Here is a 19,063-nt window from a genome sequence, read left to right as displayed (position 1 = left end):
TTTTAATATTAAATTATCATATTAGCTTCAGAGCAGGAAGGTTTTTTTAGCTTTATGTAGGTACTTAAAACCCTTTCATAAACGCTGTATATAAAACAGTGATTAGATATTTGTTTTATTGAGATCTATGCCAGCGTTGCAACATTAAAACAAGTAGTGATTTTTATGGCGGCCGAGTTCAATGCTATTGGGATTTATTGCCAGTAAACGGCATTTGTTTTGACAGTAAGTATGTAGTCTTTCAGCGTCCATCGCAGCGTTTGTTTATTGAACTAATTATCCGAGTGAAATATGGGAGAACAAATTAAACATTCAGATATAAATCTTACCATGAAAGCCTGGATGAAGACGCCCACGATGCTCTGCAGGCACATCACGAAGATAGCCTCCGGGCACTCTTCGTTAGTAGTTCTTGAGCCATAGCCGATGGTGTGTTGTGTTTCAACGGAGAATAAGAAGCAGCCGGTGAAGGAGTTGACATTATTGAGACAGGGTATGAAGGTGCCATTTTCGTTGGGAGGGGGAGGAGTGAGGTCTCCGTGGGTGAAGATGATGAGCCACCAGATGAGAGCGAAGAGTAGCCAGGAGAGGATGAAAGAGAGCGCAAACACGAGCAGCGTCCAGCGCCACTGAGCGTCCACGAGGGTCGTGAAGATGTCCTGAAGGTATCGGCGCCTGCGCTTGGCCACGTTCCATTGGACGACGTTGCAGTCTCCATGTTTGAAGATGACGCGTTTTCGGACGCGTCTCGCTGCGTAACGGGCTTGACGGTATCTGGAAATAAAAGAAAAGAACGTTATAACTCCTTGCGTCACGTTTCAAAAATTTTAATAAGATTTGGGATATTATTTTATACCAAAATGCTCCTAAACCTCCAGCTAATAGGTATTATATTTTATCCCATTCATAATGATGATTGCAAACGAATGGCATGTCAATATTTAATTTCCACGCACAAATGATTTATGGTTGGTTTGTTCAGAGTTTTTTCGGTTATGACATTAATCTCCATTAAGTGGTAATCGTTGTACCCGTGTCCTTGTGTATTAGGATAACATATTATGGCGACCATCCTCTTGTTTCTCGTCGGCCGTTTAAAATGGAAAATTCAAATTTTAGGGTTTTATTAATGTTACTAACTTCTTTTTTGGGAACTAAACTGGTCCTACAAGACATATATTTTTCATGTTCATTATGACATTATTAGTATTAGATTTAAATAAAATCTTTATTTCAACTATTCGAATATAATCCCTATTGCCTACCTAAGTAGGTATATAATAAAAGTTTATGTACTTAATTATAAAAATTGCTAGTATTTGATATAAATCATTTAATTATACAGGTAAACATACTGACAACTTGCAATAATAAACTTGTATAAATATTGGTATTTCCAATAACACGATTTGCGCAGACGAAGAAAAATAATATACCTGGAAGTACATAGAATAATATTGTGTTATAATTGCTCATATTATATATCTATTGCGATAGTCAATCAATGTAATGACGTGTGGAACGTATTATCCTTAAAAGGATTAGTACTTATTCTTGGAGGCGCCAAGTATCAATTGTAAATGTAGGTACCTACACGTAGTCAGAAGCACGATGTTATTTAAGTTACCTATATGCTTATATCCTAGAGGGAAAATGTTAAATGATTTTTGAAATAGGTAGTCAGTCGGTAGAGGAATTTAGGTAACTAAACTTCGTAATTATAGGTTTTCCTTAGAAGAATCTATTTACAGCCTTACTTTTTCCAAGTAATTCGTTTTTAACTCTTCGTATGTTTGGAACGTGGATCCACGCGAGACACAATGTTTTTCTATTGTTGTCTTATATACGGCATACGAGAGGTTAATGTGTAAAATTGATTAGTAAGAGGTACTGCAATTTCAACTTTAGTACTATAGAACGAAGGTAACATTTCGTATACCACAAAAATACACCAAAACATTTAAAAAACAGCGCTCCACTAGTAACACAACCACAGATACAAAATAAAACCATCACCTGATAGAAAGTCTACGCATTTTAAAATTTAAATTCATGAAATTAATTAAAAATGTCCACTACCGTATGTCAGGGTGGTTGAACAATACGCAAATGAATCAATTCAGAGCACTTTGATATGAAGAGCTTCTAGTACATTAATATACTCCATGGTGATAGTGACACCATCAGCCCTGTCACTTATTGACGTAGATATAATATAGAGATAATAAATATCATTTTATGGGATTCGATGGTTTCATCCACTCTAGATAGTTCTGTCACTATGTATGTTAAGCACTCATATTAATCTTTTAAAAGCTTTTTGCACAGCCTTTATCTCTGCAAAGGTTACAATTGATTTGTTGTTTGCCCTGGTTTATGTACGATGGATAAATCAATGAAAACTGTCGTAGTAGGTAGGTATCGTATAGAAATTTTAAAGAAGTATTGTTTAGTTATCGTAATTTCAAATGGTAATACCAGCTCTAGTGTTCTCTAATAGTACATCCAGTATTGTGATGTGATGTTTCGGGATTTTCGGGGCTAAATATATTTTCTAGCAAAACAAAAATCATACTACTATAACACCAAGCAGACGTTATTGCAGGTCGATTCAGAAGCAAAACAGCTACAACCGTTGTGTCATCATTAGACCATTATTCACTGTTTTTTTGTAACAACAGAATTGTTCTTAACGACTTCATAATCATAAAAACATATAAATAATCACAAACCAGTACCTGCTCACGATTTTTTATAATGTACTCACGTGGAAGATCGATTATATGTATGTACCTTCATATTCATACATTACGAAGAATAGGTGTTTTAAGAACCGTAGTTGCAACCCGGTTAGTTAGTTGCACGATGTGAATATATCGAATTAATCGGAAGTAACGATTCTAGCTATCGATTTATATGTTCCAGTAATTCGCTGGGAAAGTGAATCAATGAGGAAAGTCATTTAAATCAACTATAAGTTTTCGATACAAGAAAATATAGAGAAAAGAAATAAAGTATGACAATAGTAGCTCAAAAACGACTGAATTGATTTTCATGAAACTCGATTTATTGGATTTTGTTCCACTTTCGCTGTTCGAATAAAGATGAAAAATAAAAAAATGCTTTATCATTCATATTGTATAGATTTAGTTTTTCGCAGATCTACGCGAAACATAACGTGTTTTTTACTGTCTCATACAAGAGGTTAAGGTAAATAAATTCAATCTCGCAATTTTAATAGAGTTCTGGAAAACATTTATAGAGAGTCAAACGGAATGACATTCAATAAAAAAGCTAAAAAGAAGATAGAAATTGGTCGATGAGTCATATCTACATCATTATACAAATTCTATGTATTTATGTCCGTAGGTATGTGACATGGTGAAATATTTATTACAGTTCAAATAAAACACTTAAAATAAATGTTCTGCGTCAGTTTCTCTATATCTTAGTGTCTATTGGCTTCCTCGTTTCTGTCACCATGTTATTCCAGTGTTGTGACTACGATAATCTCATACATTTCATAGGTACTTTTATAAAATTCTCTGTAAACAGGCTTATCGCGTGATTTATTTATGAAATGTTTTAATTTAACTTTTATATCAACTAATTATAAATTGTAGGTACTGCACATATTGTACTTATGGTAATGAGAACTATTAGCATGCATACAATAATGAGTATTTTTGATAATGACCCAAGTTAGGTATATGCACATACTAGTTTCTGCCAGCGGTTTCGCCCGCATTTCCGTCCGGATAAAAACTATCAATCCTATCACCCAAGTCAGCTCATACTCTTTCTGTATACCAAATTTCAGCGTAATTGACGGACACACATCCAAACATTCAAACAAACAAACTATCACATTTAAAATGTTAGTGTGATACATACTATTTGCAACGAATTAACATGTGTAGAGAATTCCCATTAGCTTTTCGTATACAAGATAACACCTAACAATAATTTAGCACTAGTGCAATGCAAACAGTATAATGTATTGGAAAATATTAGCTAACTATAGATTATTTCATGAACATTTGATATGTTTAAACACTAAGCGTATTTATGTATGTTATTAAAAAGCACCTTGAGATGTATTATAAGCGACAGACGTCTGGAAGCGTCCTCATTACCGCAGACAGGGCGTAAGTAGTCTCAGCATGTGGTTATTATTGTTATTTTTAATTATGTAATGTATTGTAGACAAAGGACAAACTAGTGTTTTGTAAAGAATGGAAATGTATACTATGTACTGATTTTATTGTTCAACTAGTTTTCTGCTTCTTATTTCGTTTGTAAAAAAAGTTTATTTCATATCATTTTGTCATACATTGCATGTCGAGGAGTCTCCAGTTAGACTGTGTTTGAAGACTCCTCAAGTTTGTAGTACTCAAATTATAAGTAAGTACGTGGATTATTGCTCAAGAATCATTATCACAAGAACAGGCAGACAGACGCGGCGGGGGTCCTGGTTTTTCAATATAAATATGTCAGTATATTATTGCTGTTGGGTTGAATAAAACATTTAATAAAGTTATTGAAACTAGATCTGGTATTCACATATTGCAAATAGGTCGGAATCTATTTGCAGTTATCATTGTCACAAGCAAATAAACAATGTATAGAATAAGATAATGCAACAAAATATGAGTCGCACATGAGTAATTATTAAAGGGGCGTCCATTATTTAGATAGCATTAAACAAGTACTGGGTTAAAAAGACAATGAACCTATATGATATACTGAATGCTTATTGATGGTATGCAGATGTTTACTAATCTCAAACCACATAAAAAAGTTAAAGAACTTTTTCTTTCACTCCGAAATTACCAGTCCAATTTGAAAAATATTTCGATTTTTCATGGTCCTATTCTTACAAAAGGTTAAACGTTAAACTATGGCGCTTAGGATCCGACCATTAAGTTCTAGTAAATAAATAAATCTCGTGACTTGTCATTTATAATGCTTGAGTAAATACTGGCAAGTACTGTTTATGATATAATAATTGCAGCCTAATGACTAATGATGCGACTAATTACATCTGTTACGGATACAGATGACTTACTAGTTATTTAACCGCATATAACTACATTGTAACCTTACCAAGTCTCAGTATTATTATTTCTTTGAGGGGGAAAAACATCCAATGTGTTCTCCAGCCCTGGGCGCGGCGAGAGGGAGCGTAGACTCTTACTGACTAAAAACCACCCCGTTCCTACTCCTGCTTTTCGAGTCGGAGCCCCGGTAAACTCGCTAGGTAGTCCGCAGACCAAGTCTCAGTGTTCATATCGAGTCTCAGTGTACACTATCAATTAAGATTTTACTAGAAATTGATTGAGGTAGACCACAGGACATGGAAATCGCGTGGCTTATAGTAAATTTTGCAAGAAATAAACTATGTCGGTTTAAGGCGTGGGTTAATAATAGAATCTAAGATATTTCTAAGAACCTAGGTTTCACTTTGTGTGTGGGTGTTGGTACACAAACTTTGGTGTCTGAATTGAAAGCTAACAATGACACATCGTAAAATATTATTATACTCTAGGTCATCTGTAAAAATTGGCACTTTAGTAATAAATAATAAAATCTTGACATTCGATTTTTTCCTTTAATTTGCAGTCACCGTCTGCTACGATCTTTAAAGAATTCAATATGTTTAAGATATCAATATTTACTCATCTTCTGGATGTACTAAACTTAGGATTAAGAATGAATCTTATGTCTTTAGCCAGACTTTTTTTATGGAGTTTAGTAAATTTTAAGTGTTATGGAACCATTTGAACTTATTATCCGTAGAAATGATAACACAATGGAGAAAATATATGAATTTTGTTTTTAGTTTAGTTTATTTCCATATAGTTAGATAACAGAGACGTAAAAAGAAGTTAGTTTCAGCAATAGTTTAAATACACGAACTATGTTATAATGCAGAATATTTAATTATTTGTTCATGTTATTAAGGAATTCTTAAAAAACCCAAATGTGTGAACCATTCCAAGTGTGTCTGTAAGAAGTCCTATGCAGATGTTGTATGGACAGATGTCATCATGCCATGCGAAGGTCGTCTGGTCTAGATTATCCAGACGATTGCGTATCCGTTCAATAAAGATTTAACTGTCCGTTAATTAAATTCCCGAGCGTCAATGGGTTTTATGGAATATGATATTAATGTCTTTATTTGAAATAGCGTAAGACTCATTATTGCTTTTCTTTATGATGTGACATTAATCATTTTGCTGGCACAATTTTCATCGATTTGTCATGATTGTTATCATCAGCAGCCGGAAATCGTCAACTGTTGAACAAGACCTTCCCTGCATTTAGAGGTGAAAAGATTGGGAATTGACAAAACATCTACTCTTGGTACTTTATCGTAGTTCATCAGAAACTAATTCGGTAAATTCCTCATACAATACAGACTGATTACAAGATTCTTGATAGAGAAAAAAATAAACATATTCATATAGAATTAATTAATTCGTATCAAAAAGTTCTTTAATATTTCCAGACTGGTCTGGTAAAACTATTGGATGAAATAATTTTTGCAATAAATGTAATTCCGAATATGAATACCACTTAAGAAGTAGTTTCAATATTTGTAAATATTTGTACGTGGCCTTTCAATCCGTTTAATGTAAACTTCTTGTAAATGTTTGGTAAACAATCAGCATTATCTTTTCAGAACACTCGTCATGTCGCCAATGGATTCCAAGAAACTTTCGGGAGCATTGTATTAGTTACCACTTGTTGCCAAATATTTGGTCACCTTTCTACAGCCGTGGAGGCCGGCTCTTTGCTTACCGCAGTGACGCACATTTTTATCACAAACCAAACCACACTTACTTCTGTAATTCCTCGCTCCATGCCGACTCCGATGAGTTTATTGGCTTCCCAGTCATTAACATTGACACTTGACTTATACATCTTTTTAATCCTGACATTCTAGACACGATGGAATTCACTTTTGGCCTTAACAAATTAATACTGAACAAACTTGGAGTAACTTCTTAAACACTCTTTGTAAACTCACTAAGACGACTATCGTTATCAAATTCTAACGCGCGACCAGCGCTGTTTTACTGTAATTAACCTTAAATTAGTATCACACAGTCGAATACTTTCTTTGTAATTGTTAATATTTGGTATATTCCACTAAATTATACAGTTATCTCCACTCTATCTTTTAGCAGCACGTTGATGAGGGATTCACTGAACACTTCTTTGATATCGAACAACAATGCAACAATTTTCCGCAACATCGTCAACAACGTCATTTCGGAACGAAAACAATAAGAAAAATAATACAAAATGGCGACGTAAGGAAAACTGCGTATCTATTAGTACGTGCAGGGAACTTTTCACTCGCACCGATTGCGATGAGAATTGGTCCAATACTGAAACGCGCGGATGTTTAATGAAACAGATGCGAAGATGTTCACAAACAAACAGTGTAAAGGCGTCCCGTGCCAACGTTGCCAGTGGCGCCGTGGCGCGTCGCGACGTCGCCTTGCCTATTTTTTGAACAAAAAATCTACTTGGTTCCATCTGCACGCGCACTTTATGGATCACGTTTTGTGCAGGGTGCTTATTAAGATTTACGCGAATGATTCCCGGATAAATATTTAGACTCCACGTTTCCAGAAAACGGAATTAAAGTCTGCTTAGTGTTAGTGATTTATTTACTATGGACGTTGATTGAAGACTTTTTTTGACTTGGACTGCAATAAGGTTGTTGAACATCAAACTCGAGTGAGATTTACTGCTTTATGATTACTCATTGTTTGGAAAACTTTAACTACTATTTATGTTTTTTAAGATCTATCCCGGTGCCTATACATGTTTATAGTGCGTATTCTCGTTAGAGTAATGACATGTTTATAGACCAGTCAGTTAGTGCAACAGCAGTAAATCCGTCCAGTTTACACGTTCGATTACCATTTAACAGCTAAATGCATTTAATCTAAGAAAATCGTTGTCTAATAGCAATTACATGTTGAATTCGTTATACCGAGTACTAATCAATTGGTTGCAAGAAGGTAATTATCAGTAGGAACCCAGTATTTTCTGCATCATGACCTTTCAAGGCAACAATTTACGTAGATGCACAATACTGCTATAATCGTGAACTTACACAAAGGCGCCAATTAAAACATAATTTTAGCTCCCATGTCCGCACACCATAGAAAGAGTTCCCTGACGTGACTCGTGACGTCACTACACACGACGGTGGTCTTGGCCGTGAATAGATTCCCTTCTGGTTTACGTAGTAGATATTATGTCATTGGGAGTAAGCACGTGTGTAGTAATGTCCTCATTAATATTAGTAGGCATTAATTAAAGTTATGATAGCATTGTACTTGTGGAAATCGGTTCGTGCGTTCTGGAGTTATAGCGTCAGAAAGTTATTTTTATATAATAGATTAAAGTTATGATTGGATTGTTCTTTATGATCCGAAAGTGTAGCATGGCTGATATGGACAGTCTTCTTTAAGTTTGAAAAAAAGGTCTATACAAGGCTGTGATAATTTTTGGATGTTGCAATTTTAGAGCAGTCATATTTTAAAGTAGATTTTTTTAGTTTTACTGCAACGGAAAAAGCTACTAATGAATCCAATTTTAAAATCACCATTTTAAATCTTGACGTCACACCAACGTAAAATCGTCCTTATGACGTTGGATCTAAATCCGTAGATTACAATAGTCTGGGTTGTTCAGACAAAATGTAACGGCACAATTTGAATTTTAAAATAGTATGACTCACATCTGTCGTAGTCAGCTAACAGCTGTGTGTGGGATTTTGCAACACGTATTGGATACGACTCGTTCCAGCAGAGAATAAACTACATTATTTTTTTTCAGAAGCGATGTAATGTTTGTACTGACTTATTACCAAGGGATAGGTCTGTTTTTTCAGTGCATCTATGAACATCTACTTTTGTCAGATTTGTTTGTTATTAGTCTCATTTAAATAGATATGACATATATATCGGAAATTGTACTCTATGACTAGTCCGGTGTCGAATCTAGGTACCGAACATGAGATTTTTGGATATAAGCCCAAAGAAAAGTGTGACTTTGTCTTTTGTCCAAGCAATGTACTCATTCACTGAAAAAGAAAGAATGGTTAAAATGCAAAGGGGCTTAACAAACTGGTTACTTAAGTTAGTCACAGCAGATTTTTACGATCAATCAACGCAGACGTCTTTTAGGACATCCATATTTGGTTTTAACAACTTATTGTCAAACTATTCTTGACCTTACAGAGAATGTAAGCACTGAGTACAGGTAATCGAGACGTGCCTATGTGATGTCACGTGAGACAAACACGTGCTGCGGTTGATAGGAGGAACCACGTTCATCCGATCTAGATGGGGTATTCAGTTACCAATTTTGTTGTTGTTCCGTTAGACAGGTCTATATATTAATAATAATAGATTCAATCGAATGTAGATATACTGAAAGATTTTAACCCATCTAGATACGTCATGTGCAAACTTTTAGGAAAATCCATACTCATTTCAAATGAGACCTGGCATTTAGACTTTTTGGCAGAAGTTATGCCGTGCCGTCATTTATTTCAGGACAGTATCGATTGGGCTTTCCCGATCATCACATACCTAATTTTTAAAAACGATTCTTTCTGTTTCATAGATACAAAGCTAAATTTGACTTGGTAACAATAAATACCTAGTGCATGCGTTCAGGAGCTGTGGACTGTAGAAACAGGATGGGTTTTAGTCAGTAAGGGTCTGACACTCCCTATTGCCTCGTGTAAGTAGGGAAAGTCATTGGATTATCCACCTATAAAAAAGGTGCATGCCTGCATTTGATGAGAAAAACTTGTTGATAATATGTCTAAATATTATGTAGGTACAATAGTATAAATACCCGTTGTAATGTTAAGTACATTATTTTCTTAACCAGCTCCCTTCGATAACAGGACAAGTGATTAAAACGTGACCTGAGTCTAACCTTCATGTATTTAATATTGACATTAATCGTGGCGCTTTATCCTTTGGTATTTTAATGGCGCCGTTTGACGTACCTACTGATTTTATGTGACCTTCTGTGTTTATTACAAAGAAAATGTCCTATCACACGTTCTTTTTTACTTCTTTGTTAGTTTATCGTACGTAGACTTGTTAGTCTGCTAGTCCAGTGACTATAATTCTAGACGGTGTTTTGAAATTCATTCATGCAAACAACAAGAAACGTAAATAAGTGTTTTATGGACTTGAATGTTACGCATTAGTTTATTCCGTGAAGACTTGTGTGATATCATAGCAAAGTAAACAAAACACCATTTACTCCATTAAAAGAAAGCACTTTCCGTATTTTCCCAACAAACCTTCTATGTACTTGACAAGCTCCTATCCTCGTACTTGAGACATTTAATATCGTTTGTGGGCCATAAAGCAAATGTTTATTTATGTTCGTATCAATTTGAGGCCAGCGCTTCACCTTCTGGTGCATTCGCTACAAATCAGGGCGACAATGGTATCTAATTGTATGGTAATAGGTGTCATTTTAAAACAATTAGGTATTTTCAACCGGTATTTATGTGAATGACAAATGAATAGGTGTTACTACGCTTGTACTATTCGCGTAAATCTGCGGTGCAGTGCGATTATTTTGAGGCTAGAACGTTTTATTTTTCTTCAGTGTAATGTGTAGCGTAGCTCTATTTTATTCTTGATGGACTCATAAATTATGAGTTCTTCTCCGAAATAGCTTGCGGAGGTGTTCAATTGTCTACAATATCCCATAGTTTCTTCAATTAGATAGGTGATTTTTACTGTCATATAATCGTTTAGATTCTTTTTATTATTATGTTAAAATACACGCTTAACATATGATTAATGCATGTGTATGTTGATAAACTATGCAGATGACGGAAGTGGGGTAGCTGTATGACCCTTTACGTGGCAGTTGGCTTACAATGCCACCGATACAAACTAATGCCAAGGGACCGATCATTCATCGGAGAGTTTGTAGTAAATTAGTGCATCTTCCATGAAACACGACAAGGCCGAGAGTAAAACGTTTACCGACGCAATTTCTTCTATGTATTTTTGTATACCGATGAATAATTACTGGCAGTTCCAAGAATCAAGCCAAGACAACCAGATAGCTATCACATTGGCAACATGTCTAAGTGAACGGCATAGATTATTGCGAAATATTGTGCATTTAATATTCATATTTATAGGTATCCTGTTAGCGTTCTAATTTGAATGACCTTTTATATGAATTGTGTCTTGAAACAGTGTTACTAAGAGTTTTGATGCGTTTTAATGCATTAGTGACAAGCGGAACTGAATCTTATTTATACTAATCGATGTTTGAATTTGTGTTAAGTGCGACCTTAGCACTGAAGTTCGTTACCCGATGCCGAGGGTCACCTCATGCGCGAGTACGAGAACAGGTGTCATACAGTTTAACGGTACCAAGTTTAAATGTAGCTGCAGTGACACTGAAAACTGAAAATGGCCTTAACACACGTCACTTCTCGCGTTATTTTTACGAATGCCAAACGTTGAAGGATTCTGTAAAAATACGCATGTTAATTTGGATTTCCTTGAGTTATATAAACAGTGTACACGGATAATAGTGTCAAAACCGAACGATTTAGGCTGAGTACACAACGTAGGTACTGATAACATGAACAGTGTATTTTTATTTGAAGAGAATTAAATGTACTATACTCTATACGTACTTCTATTCGAGTTTAATAACCTTTTAATGTTCAATACAAACAAAACGTGTTCGAATAAGTATAAAAATTTAATTGTGCAGTATTTAATGGAAAACTGCACGTCAATGCTTAGTTGTTTACTTACTTGAATAAATAGAAGAACACGAACTAAAGGAACCCTGACATTTGTATGAAATGAAAACATCGTTGACTAAGATGTTTGTTTACGACAACAAATTAATTATTCCGCATACTAGAGCAGAATTTACTTGAACATAATAATGTTTTAAGCGTCAGCAAAATCACTCATTTCTCGCTTATTAAACAGACGTCACCGAATATCTGTGCCAAAATCATTAATGATCGAAGTCCAAAGTATTTACCCGACAATACCGCTAACTAGTCATTTATTAATGGGTACATTTATAGTCAGTTTCTCGGTCGGTGTATTACGTAGTTGTGTGTACGTTTGGGCAAATACGTAGTGGCTGATGACGTCACTCTACTAAACCGAACACCCACATTCGAACACAATTGTGTCGACATTTAAAATTTAAAATATCTTACGTTACAACCGTTGGATAATCTGTGACGTAGATGATTCTGCTTATTGATGCGTGTTTTATTATCTGTAGTTTTCCATTAACTTTAAATTTCGAACGGTTCTCTGATATTATATTATGTGCGGTCAATTATTTTTATAATCTTTATATTAAACAGATCATCTGCACTAAGCATGCAAGGCGTGTTCTTTCTCTGTTCTGTAAAACACCGGTGTGTTGTATCTCAAACATTAGATGTTATTTAGAACCAGTCATTAGCTAAATAAAAACATGTTTATTATTTTGTTTACTGTTTCTTGAGTACTTTATTTTTCGCTTTCTATTACTAGCTCGTCCTATATTCCAGTTTATATTGGGCCAAGGCAAAATATGAATAAATTGCTATTTTCATAATTCGAATTTACCTCAAATTAGTTGGAGAAAATTGTTGAAATCACGCAATGTGACTTGTATTACCTTGTTTATTAAGAAATAACAATTTTAGTTGCCGGCAAAGATCTGACATTAAAAACTATTTGAACTTCGTTCTCAATGAAATAGAGCCGGGATCTGTTGCCAAGTCGCAAGTCTGGTGACATGTCAGTCGGAAATAGCTCTTCTAAACTCACTATCGTTTTACGTTAGCCAATGACTAAAGCTTCAGCTACTCCCTGGTAGATGGCATTGTTCTCAAAATTTGTTTGAACGTGACCGATTTAAGAAATCTTCTAGTATTTCACGTTTGCTCTCCTGTGCCAGTAATCTAAGCGATTTCAATGCAAAGTACTATGAATTATGATCATGTGGGATTTTACGTATTAGGTCCAAAGTGCACGAGTCCCACTTCAATGTATATTCTGTTGCTAGGCTATCGCCCACGTGTGTAGTACAATAAGTCATTTGACAACTTGAGTCACAGAATATTATAGCAGATGGTTAACTGATGAAACATGATAGTTACGTTGTAAAATACTTTAATGAGTAAATTCTAACACCTAATTAATCTAATTATAGTCAACATTTCGATAATACAATAGTTCGTTGCGAAGTATATGATAGTGATAGCCACAATTACACATACGATTATGACTAAGACTAGTTCAGAATTATTACCATACAATACAATGTCAGTTGGTACATTCTTCAGTAGTTAGACAAACTACAAATCAACAATATTATGTATTTACTTTGTGCTTATCTTTCTTTACAAAGCTTATTCAGCTCTCTGATTGGCCGACTCGAATAAACCAACCAATCGCCAAACGCGCTGAGTCTCATTTACTATGGAGTTAGCCCGTATTGCCATAAAGTTATGCGGCATAATTCTAGATTTTCAAAATCGAATCCGAGATCATGACTCATACAAAATCATTCATCAAGAGTAAATAAAGTAGAAAATGGGATGCCTAAACAATCTAACGTTTTATAAAACTTTTTGCATAAGCATTGCAAAATAACAGAGAGGTCATTTTAAGCACCCACCTTTTCCAGGTAAGTCTAAATTTAGCCGAAGCCTCATGGAGACCCAATGAATTTTAAAGGTCAACGTCTCGACTTAACCGCAATCTGACTCATTCATATTCCAATAACTTAAGAGGTCCAAAAAACAGAACCTGTAATTTAACCGATCTAAAGTAATTGATTAGTAACCACCTTTTGTTTTTGTTACAAAATTCTAAACACCAATTCATGTAATTTAATAGATGTGTAATAATGATTGATTTGCAGCGATTCGTTAGGTTTTTGTGTAATTTTTCTCTACAGTAATTCTGTATTCTATCTTCTTTGAATTCTGAATGTCAGAGAAGACGATGAAGAAATTACATTGTGTAACATTTTGCCTTTCATGCCTCGAAAAGGCAGATAGGGGTCACATCTTCGTGAGTTGCGGACTGTCTAGCGGGTTAGCGGAGCTCAGGCTCGAAAAGCAAGAGTAGAAAAGGAGGACAGGGTGTTTTTAGTTACACTCCCTCTCGGTAACCCAAGGCGAGAGAAATCATTCGAAAATTTTTCCCCCTTAAAAAAGAGGTCACATATTTATTATTCTCCCTCCCTCCTTTTATCCAAATATTAATCTAACTAAGTATATGTTAGCCTAATAGCAGACACTAAGCAAAATTGTAGACTGTTGATCATTTCAGGAATAAAGAGTACCGTACTTTAGCCGCTGTATCCCAGATACATTTGAATTAGGAACGCAATTTCTATGAACTGTGTAACTACTAACTACGTCACATAAGTTTATTCGATTTACTTACACTTATATTATATGGAGGTGGTGAAACAGGCGCTAAATCATACGAGAACAAAGTCTTTTTGGACATTAGAAAACAATCTCGTTCTTTTACGAGTAGTTACTCCAATTCTATAGGTACTTTAATATCGCAGCTAACCGTTGAAGGTTGGTACCCGTAAAGTACCTATACCTACTATATACACCATTTAACTCGTAACGAATTCACCGGCATGACGCATAAGTTACACAATATAATTATTGCTAACAGTTATTTCCAGTACCACGTCATACTCCCTGTTTTTATAATTGTCCTTAATATTTTTATACACGCGTATTACGCATAAGAATATGGTTATTGCATAACAGTACATAATATCTGATATACGTTTTAGTTAAATGTACCATTGTACATGTTTATTGATACCATAGTGTGGGACCATGTGACTCTGATGAGTATATTAGCTAAAATATCGACTATAGTCTAGGAGTGTAGGTAGAAATTTGATGGAACATGAAACAGGCGAGATCTAGCAAAAGATAACAAAGATTCATGCTTATTATACGCGTAAAAGGTAAAATTTAGGTGATAAAGTGAACCTTAGAAATCAATTTGCAAAATGAAAAGGTCTAAATAAATGGGTAAAAGAATAATAATTCTGACCTACCAAATAAGATCTATACATTCCATAATAGCTGTAATAGTCCATATAATGAAAATTGGTCTCTTGGTAGCATATCTAGAGGTTAGATTTATAATCAAAGGCGCCATCATTATATTTTCCTAGTAATGATTCATCGATTGGTACTTGCCTACTGTATGATCTACGACCACGAGTCATGATATGATGCAAAAAATTATAGTTGGATTTTTTAAATTATTGCGTCAAATGTTTTAGCAAAATATTTTCCTTCTAATGACTAAATAGACTATCCTAAGAAATTATAAATGTCTAAAAACCCCAAATTATAATAGGCATGATCTAGGTATCGAACCCAAGATCTCGAGTGCTCTTTCAACCATTCGACTATGGAGGTCATTACCAATAACCAGTTATTAGCTTCTTATGTATTTTTGCTATGCTTTTTATATTTATACATATATAAAAACTCAAGGAGCTCTACGAAACTTAATTAGTTTTTATTATTAGCCGAGACAATGATTCATTAAAACGAATAGAAACTAATGACGTTGCTGACAAAAACTGTAGTCATACATATAGACAAAGTCCTATGTGTTAATTTTTGGGTAGACAAGACAAATTAATAGTTTTCGAGCTTGCTTTTTCCAATGGAATGCAATTAAAATATGTGTATTATACACATATTGAGTACGAAGCCACTTTACATTGATTACTTTTTCTTCAAACAACTCAAAAAGCAAAATATTGTGTTAGGCAACCTTCGATTATATAATGTAAAGTTGAAAATAATGCCATGTGTGAAATGAAATTCGGTTTCACGTAATTGTACATTGAATCTGTGAAATTCAAAAGTAAAAAAAATAAATGAATATAATACATTACTGGTCGTGAAAGTGGTGACGATAATATACTCGAACGTAACCACATATAATGTGGACACATTCACACAATAAATTGTGAAAGCGTACTTTTTCAAAGCCATAAAAATTGGACAATACGAGTAGATATAGAATTAAATACAATCAAAACGAAAGCCTGTTAAATTGGTTACCACATCATCCGTACACATCACTTATTTAAAGTTCTAATGAAATAATTTTACGAACAAAATTACTCGATGACAATAAATCCAAAGCTAGGCGACAAGAAATCTAATTCATATTCGACAGTTAGTTATTCCAGTCGTTACCTAGCATACAGATTGGATCATTAACCTCTTGGTAGTGCTCGAATAATTCTTCAATAATAATAAGTGACACGTGGCCTACTTATAAGCTACCGAACCTGATTAGCAAAATTCCTTTAAATTACTTCAGCTAACCTAACCTTAGTACTAAGTATTTACTTCTTATTTCTTGTTTTCGACTGTTGTGAAGTAAACCGGGTTGTCGGGTGTTTAACCTAGTGCCTATGTATAGACTGCATTACTAGTCTAAAAATACTTTTTCTATATACGTTTACTTTAAACTCGTACTAACCGACGCCATTGCAAATCTCCATAGCACCATTTTGAGATTCCGTTCCCATTTAAGATCTTTAGTCTAGGTTATGTTTGTGAATGTCTTTCGTTATATTTATTTTAAAAACGTTATTGTTTAAAAGCCACTCAAGTGGATAATGTTTGCCAGATCTGTCATACATCTCTGGCATTGTACTCAGCACATTATATGTATACTTTATAGTTCTTCTGAAATAGATCTGCTCCATTAGTCATTACGTATCCATTGAAATTGTTCGCTCGAAATGTTTCTGGTTTATAACAAATCATTGTCATACTGGCTCTGTTCCGATGACGTCATTCTAATACTTCTAGTATTTGGAACGTTTCATATTAATTTGTTGTACAGTTCTGATGATTTCTGCGTCATATCAGTTTCAATTGAGTTATTAGGTACCAGATTTATGGAATTCCTTAAAGCTGCCTACGTGAATGTAGACGTCAAGTTTCCTAATACATGCATACTTAGTTACCACAAACACATTCATTATTCCTAATCCTGTTTGTTGTTGTAATAAAACCACTCCTTAACGAACTGGGATTGAGCGAATGTTTAGCTTGATGTTAATTTTAGCATTGGTTTCAATAACTTCTTAAACAACATTTCTCTTTCATAAGCATTTGAAAATGTTTTGTTTTAGAAATTATTCTTGATCCGATTGAAGTCATATTCAACAGGCGCCATTTTGGTAGGATACGTATTTAGTATTCTGATTGTGGGCTGAAATACCTTTGCTTCAATTTGCACCATGACTTTCCTTGATCAACAGAATGATCATCTAATCCACTGATCCATTCAAAACAGGTAAATACAATAACTTCCTCATTCACAGACTAGGTAAATAAAGACATTGTATAAACAAACATCAATAAAATTAATACTTGTATTTACCTGTAAACCGATACAAAGAAATACTTACAAGATATTCTTATTGAAGAGATCTCTTGACGTAAGTTCATAAGGAAAAGATTATACGTAAGTAGCTTATAATATGATTACTTAAACTATTTCTTAGTAACGATTTTGTATGGAAAACAGTTGCTAAGGACTGAGTTAAGTGACCATTAAATGACTATGAGTACGGTAGTAAAGTGTACTGCAAATAAAGGAAACTTCGTTTAGAAGATCTATCGTTTAATGCTAATCTGTTTAAGGAAAACTGCGAAAATTTCCTCCATATGCAGATCTTTTGCCAAAGGAATTGTCCAGGAGTGGTGTAATGAAAATGTAGTAGGTGATTTTCACCTGTATTTCGTATGGCATGTCGGCGATTATTGCATGTACCGATGTCACAAGTGTCGTTGAATGTTTTACGCTTTGTGAATAAGACTGTACCACTTTCCTCGGGTTGTGTTGTGAAATCTTCTTTAAATTGTTTGTTTGTTGTATTTACAGACTTCTCTGTTGCCGGAACACAAGTTACTTTATGGATTCTTAAGAAAATAAGATACACGCTCGAGTGATTACATAAGCTTAGTAGAAAATAGAATATATGTGAACTAGGTGGACCTTTTTTAATCACAGAAGAAATAGTAATAATACTTTTAAGATATTTATAAATAGAGACTTTGTCCTAGTCACAAATATTATTTTGTATATCCATCTCCGTATCTGGTTTTTTACTGTGTATGTCTTGTTTCAACGAACAATAAGGGCATCTAAGCTATAAAATATTATTGCATTTCCTCATAACGTTATCTTAACCATTTTCAAAGGAAAATAAAACAGCTTAAGTCTAAACGGTTCCTAGAAAACTACAGAAAGACACGTAAGAAACATTATTGTATACAGCTTGTACCTACTTTACACCTATTATGCTACAAAGTTATTCATTTACGCTTAATTTTCCCAGAAATGCAGTATTACAGAGTCCAAGTTATATTGTAAACAACAAAGTTACCAAGAGGTTCTTATAGCCTTGTTTGAACAGGTGACAACTTAAGGTAGATACGTCAACGTTTCGTAATTATATACGCGTCATCGGCTGCTTTTAGCCCGTCTGTTTAAAATATTTCGAAATTTTATCCAAGAAAAACAGAGAGTGAAAGTCTAGATTAGTTTGGCTCTGTGGATTTTAGTCTGGCGTCCAAATTCACCTGAATTGTTTATTTCTCATAACCTATTTGTTTTGTTCCAGTTGGTAGCGATAAATATGCAAGCGTTCTTAAGAACTGGTTGAAAGTCGTTCCCTCGTATATTTCTAAAGCAAAATAAACCACGGTCTTAAACTAATATTACGATTTGAAATGTACATAGAAATACGTATCCAGGTCGAGTCGACTGGTGATAAGGCTTGCCAGGATGTTGGCTGAATGTTGGCCTGCAAATATTGGCACCAACACACGTACCACACATTTGGCCAATGAATGGAGTGTGACCGAAGGATGTGAATGGCCTCGCGACGACGCACACCGGTGCCTTGAATCCACGTAAAAATATTTTTGTAC

General features: G+C 34.5%; 1 protein-coding gene across 4 annotated transcripts in view; it reads right to left on the bottom strand.

The window, feature by feature from the left end:
• The window catches only part of LOC118264615 (G protein-activated inward rectifier potassium channel 3), a 49,973-nt gene that overhangs the window by 9,718 nt on the left and 21,192 nt on the right, over positions 1–19,063 (bottom strand). For 2 of the 4 annotated variants that reach the window (XM_035577184.2, XM_035577183.2), the window contains exon 3: positions 330–774. In XM_035577184.2, coding sequence (XP_035433077.1) covers positions 330–774 — 445 coding nt within the window. Of the gene's footprint in view, positions 1–329; positions 775–6,846; positions 7,482–19,063 lie in introns of those variants that run through there. The other 2 variants (XM_035577185.2, XM_035577186.2) reach the window with 2 other exon arrangements.

This window comes from Spodoptera frugiperda, chromosome 26 (assembly GCF_023101765.2).
Source record: "Spodoptera frugiperda isolate SF20-4 chromosome 26, AGI-APGP_CSIRO_Sfru_2.0, whole genome shotgun sequence".
NCBI lineage: Eukaryota > Metazoa > Arthropoda > Insecta > Lepidoptera > Noctuidae > Spodoptera > Spodoptera frugiperda.
Note: the sequence above shows the minus strand (reverse complement) of the source record. Positions and strands in the feature narration are given on the sequence as shown.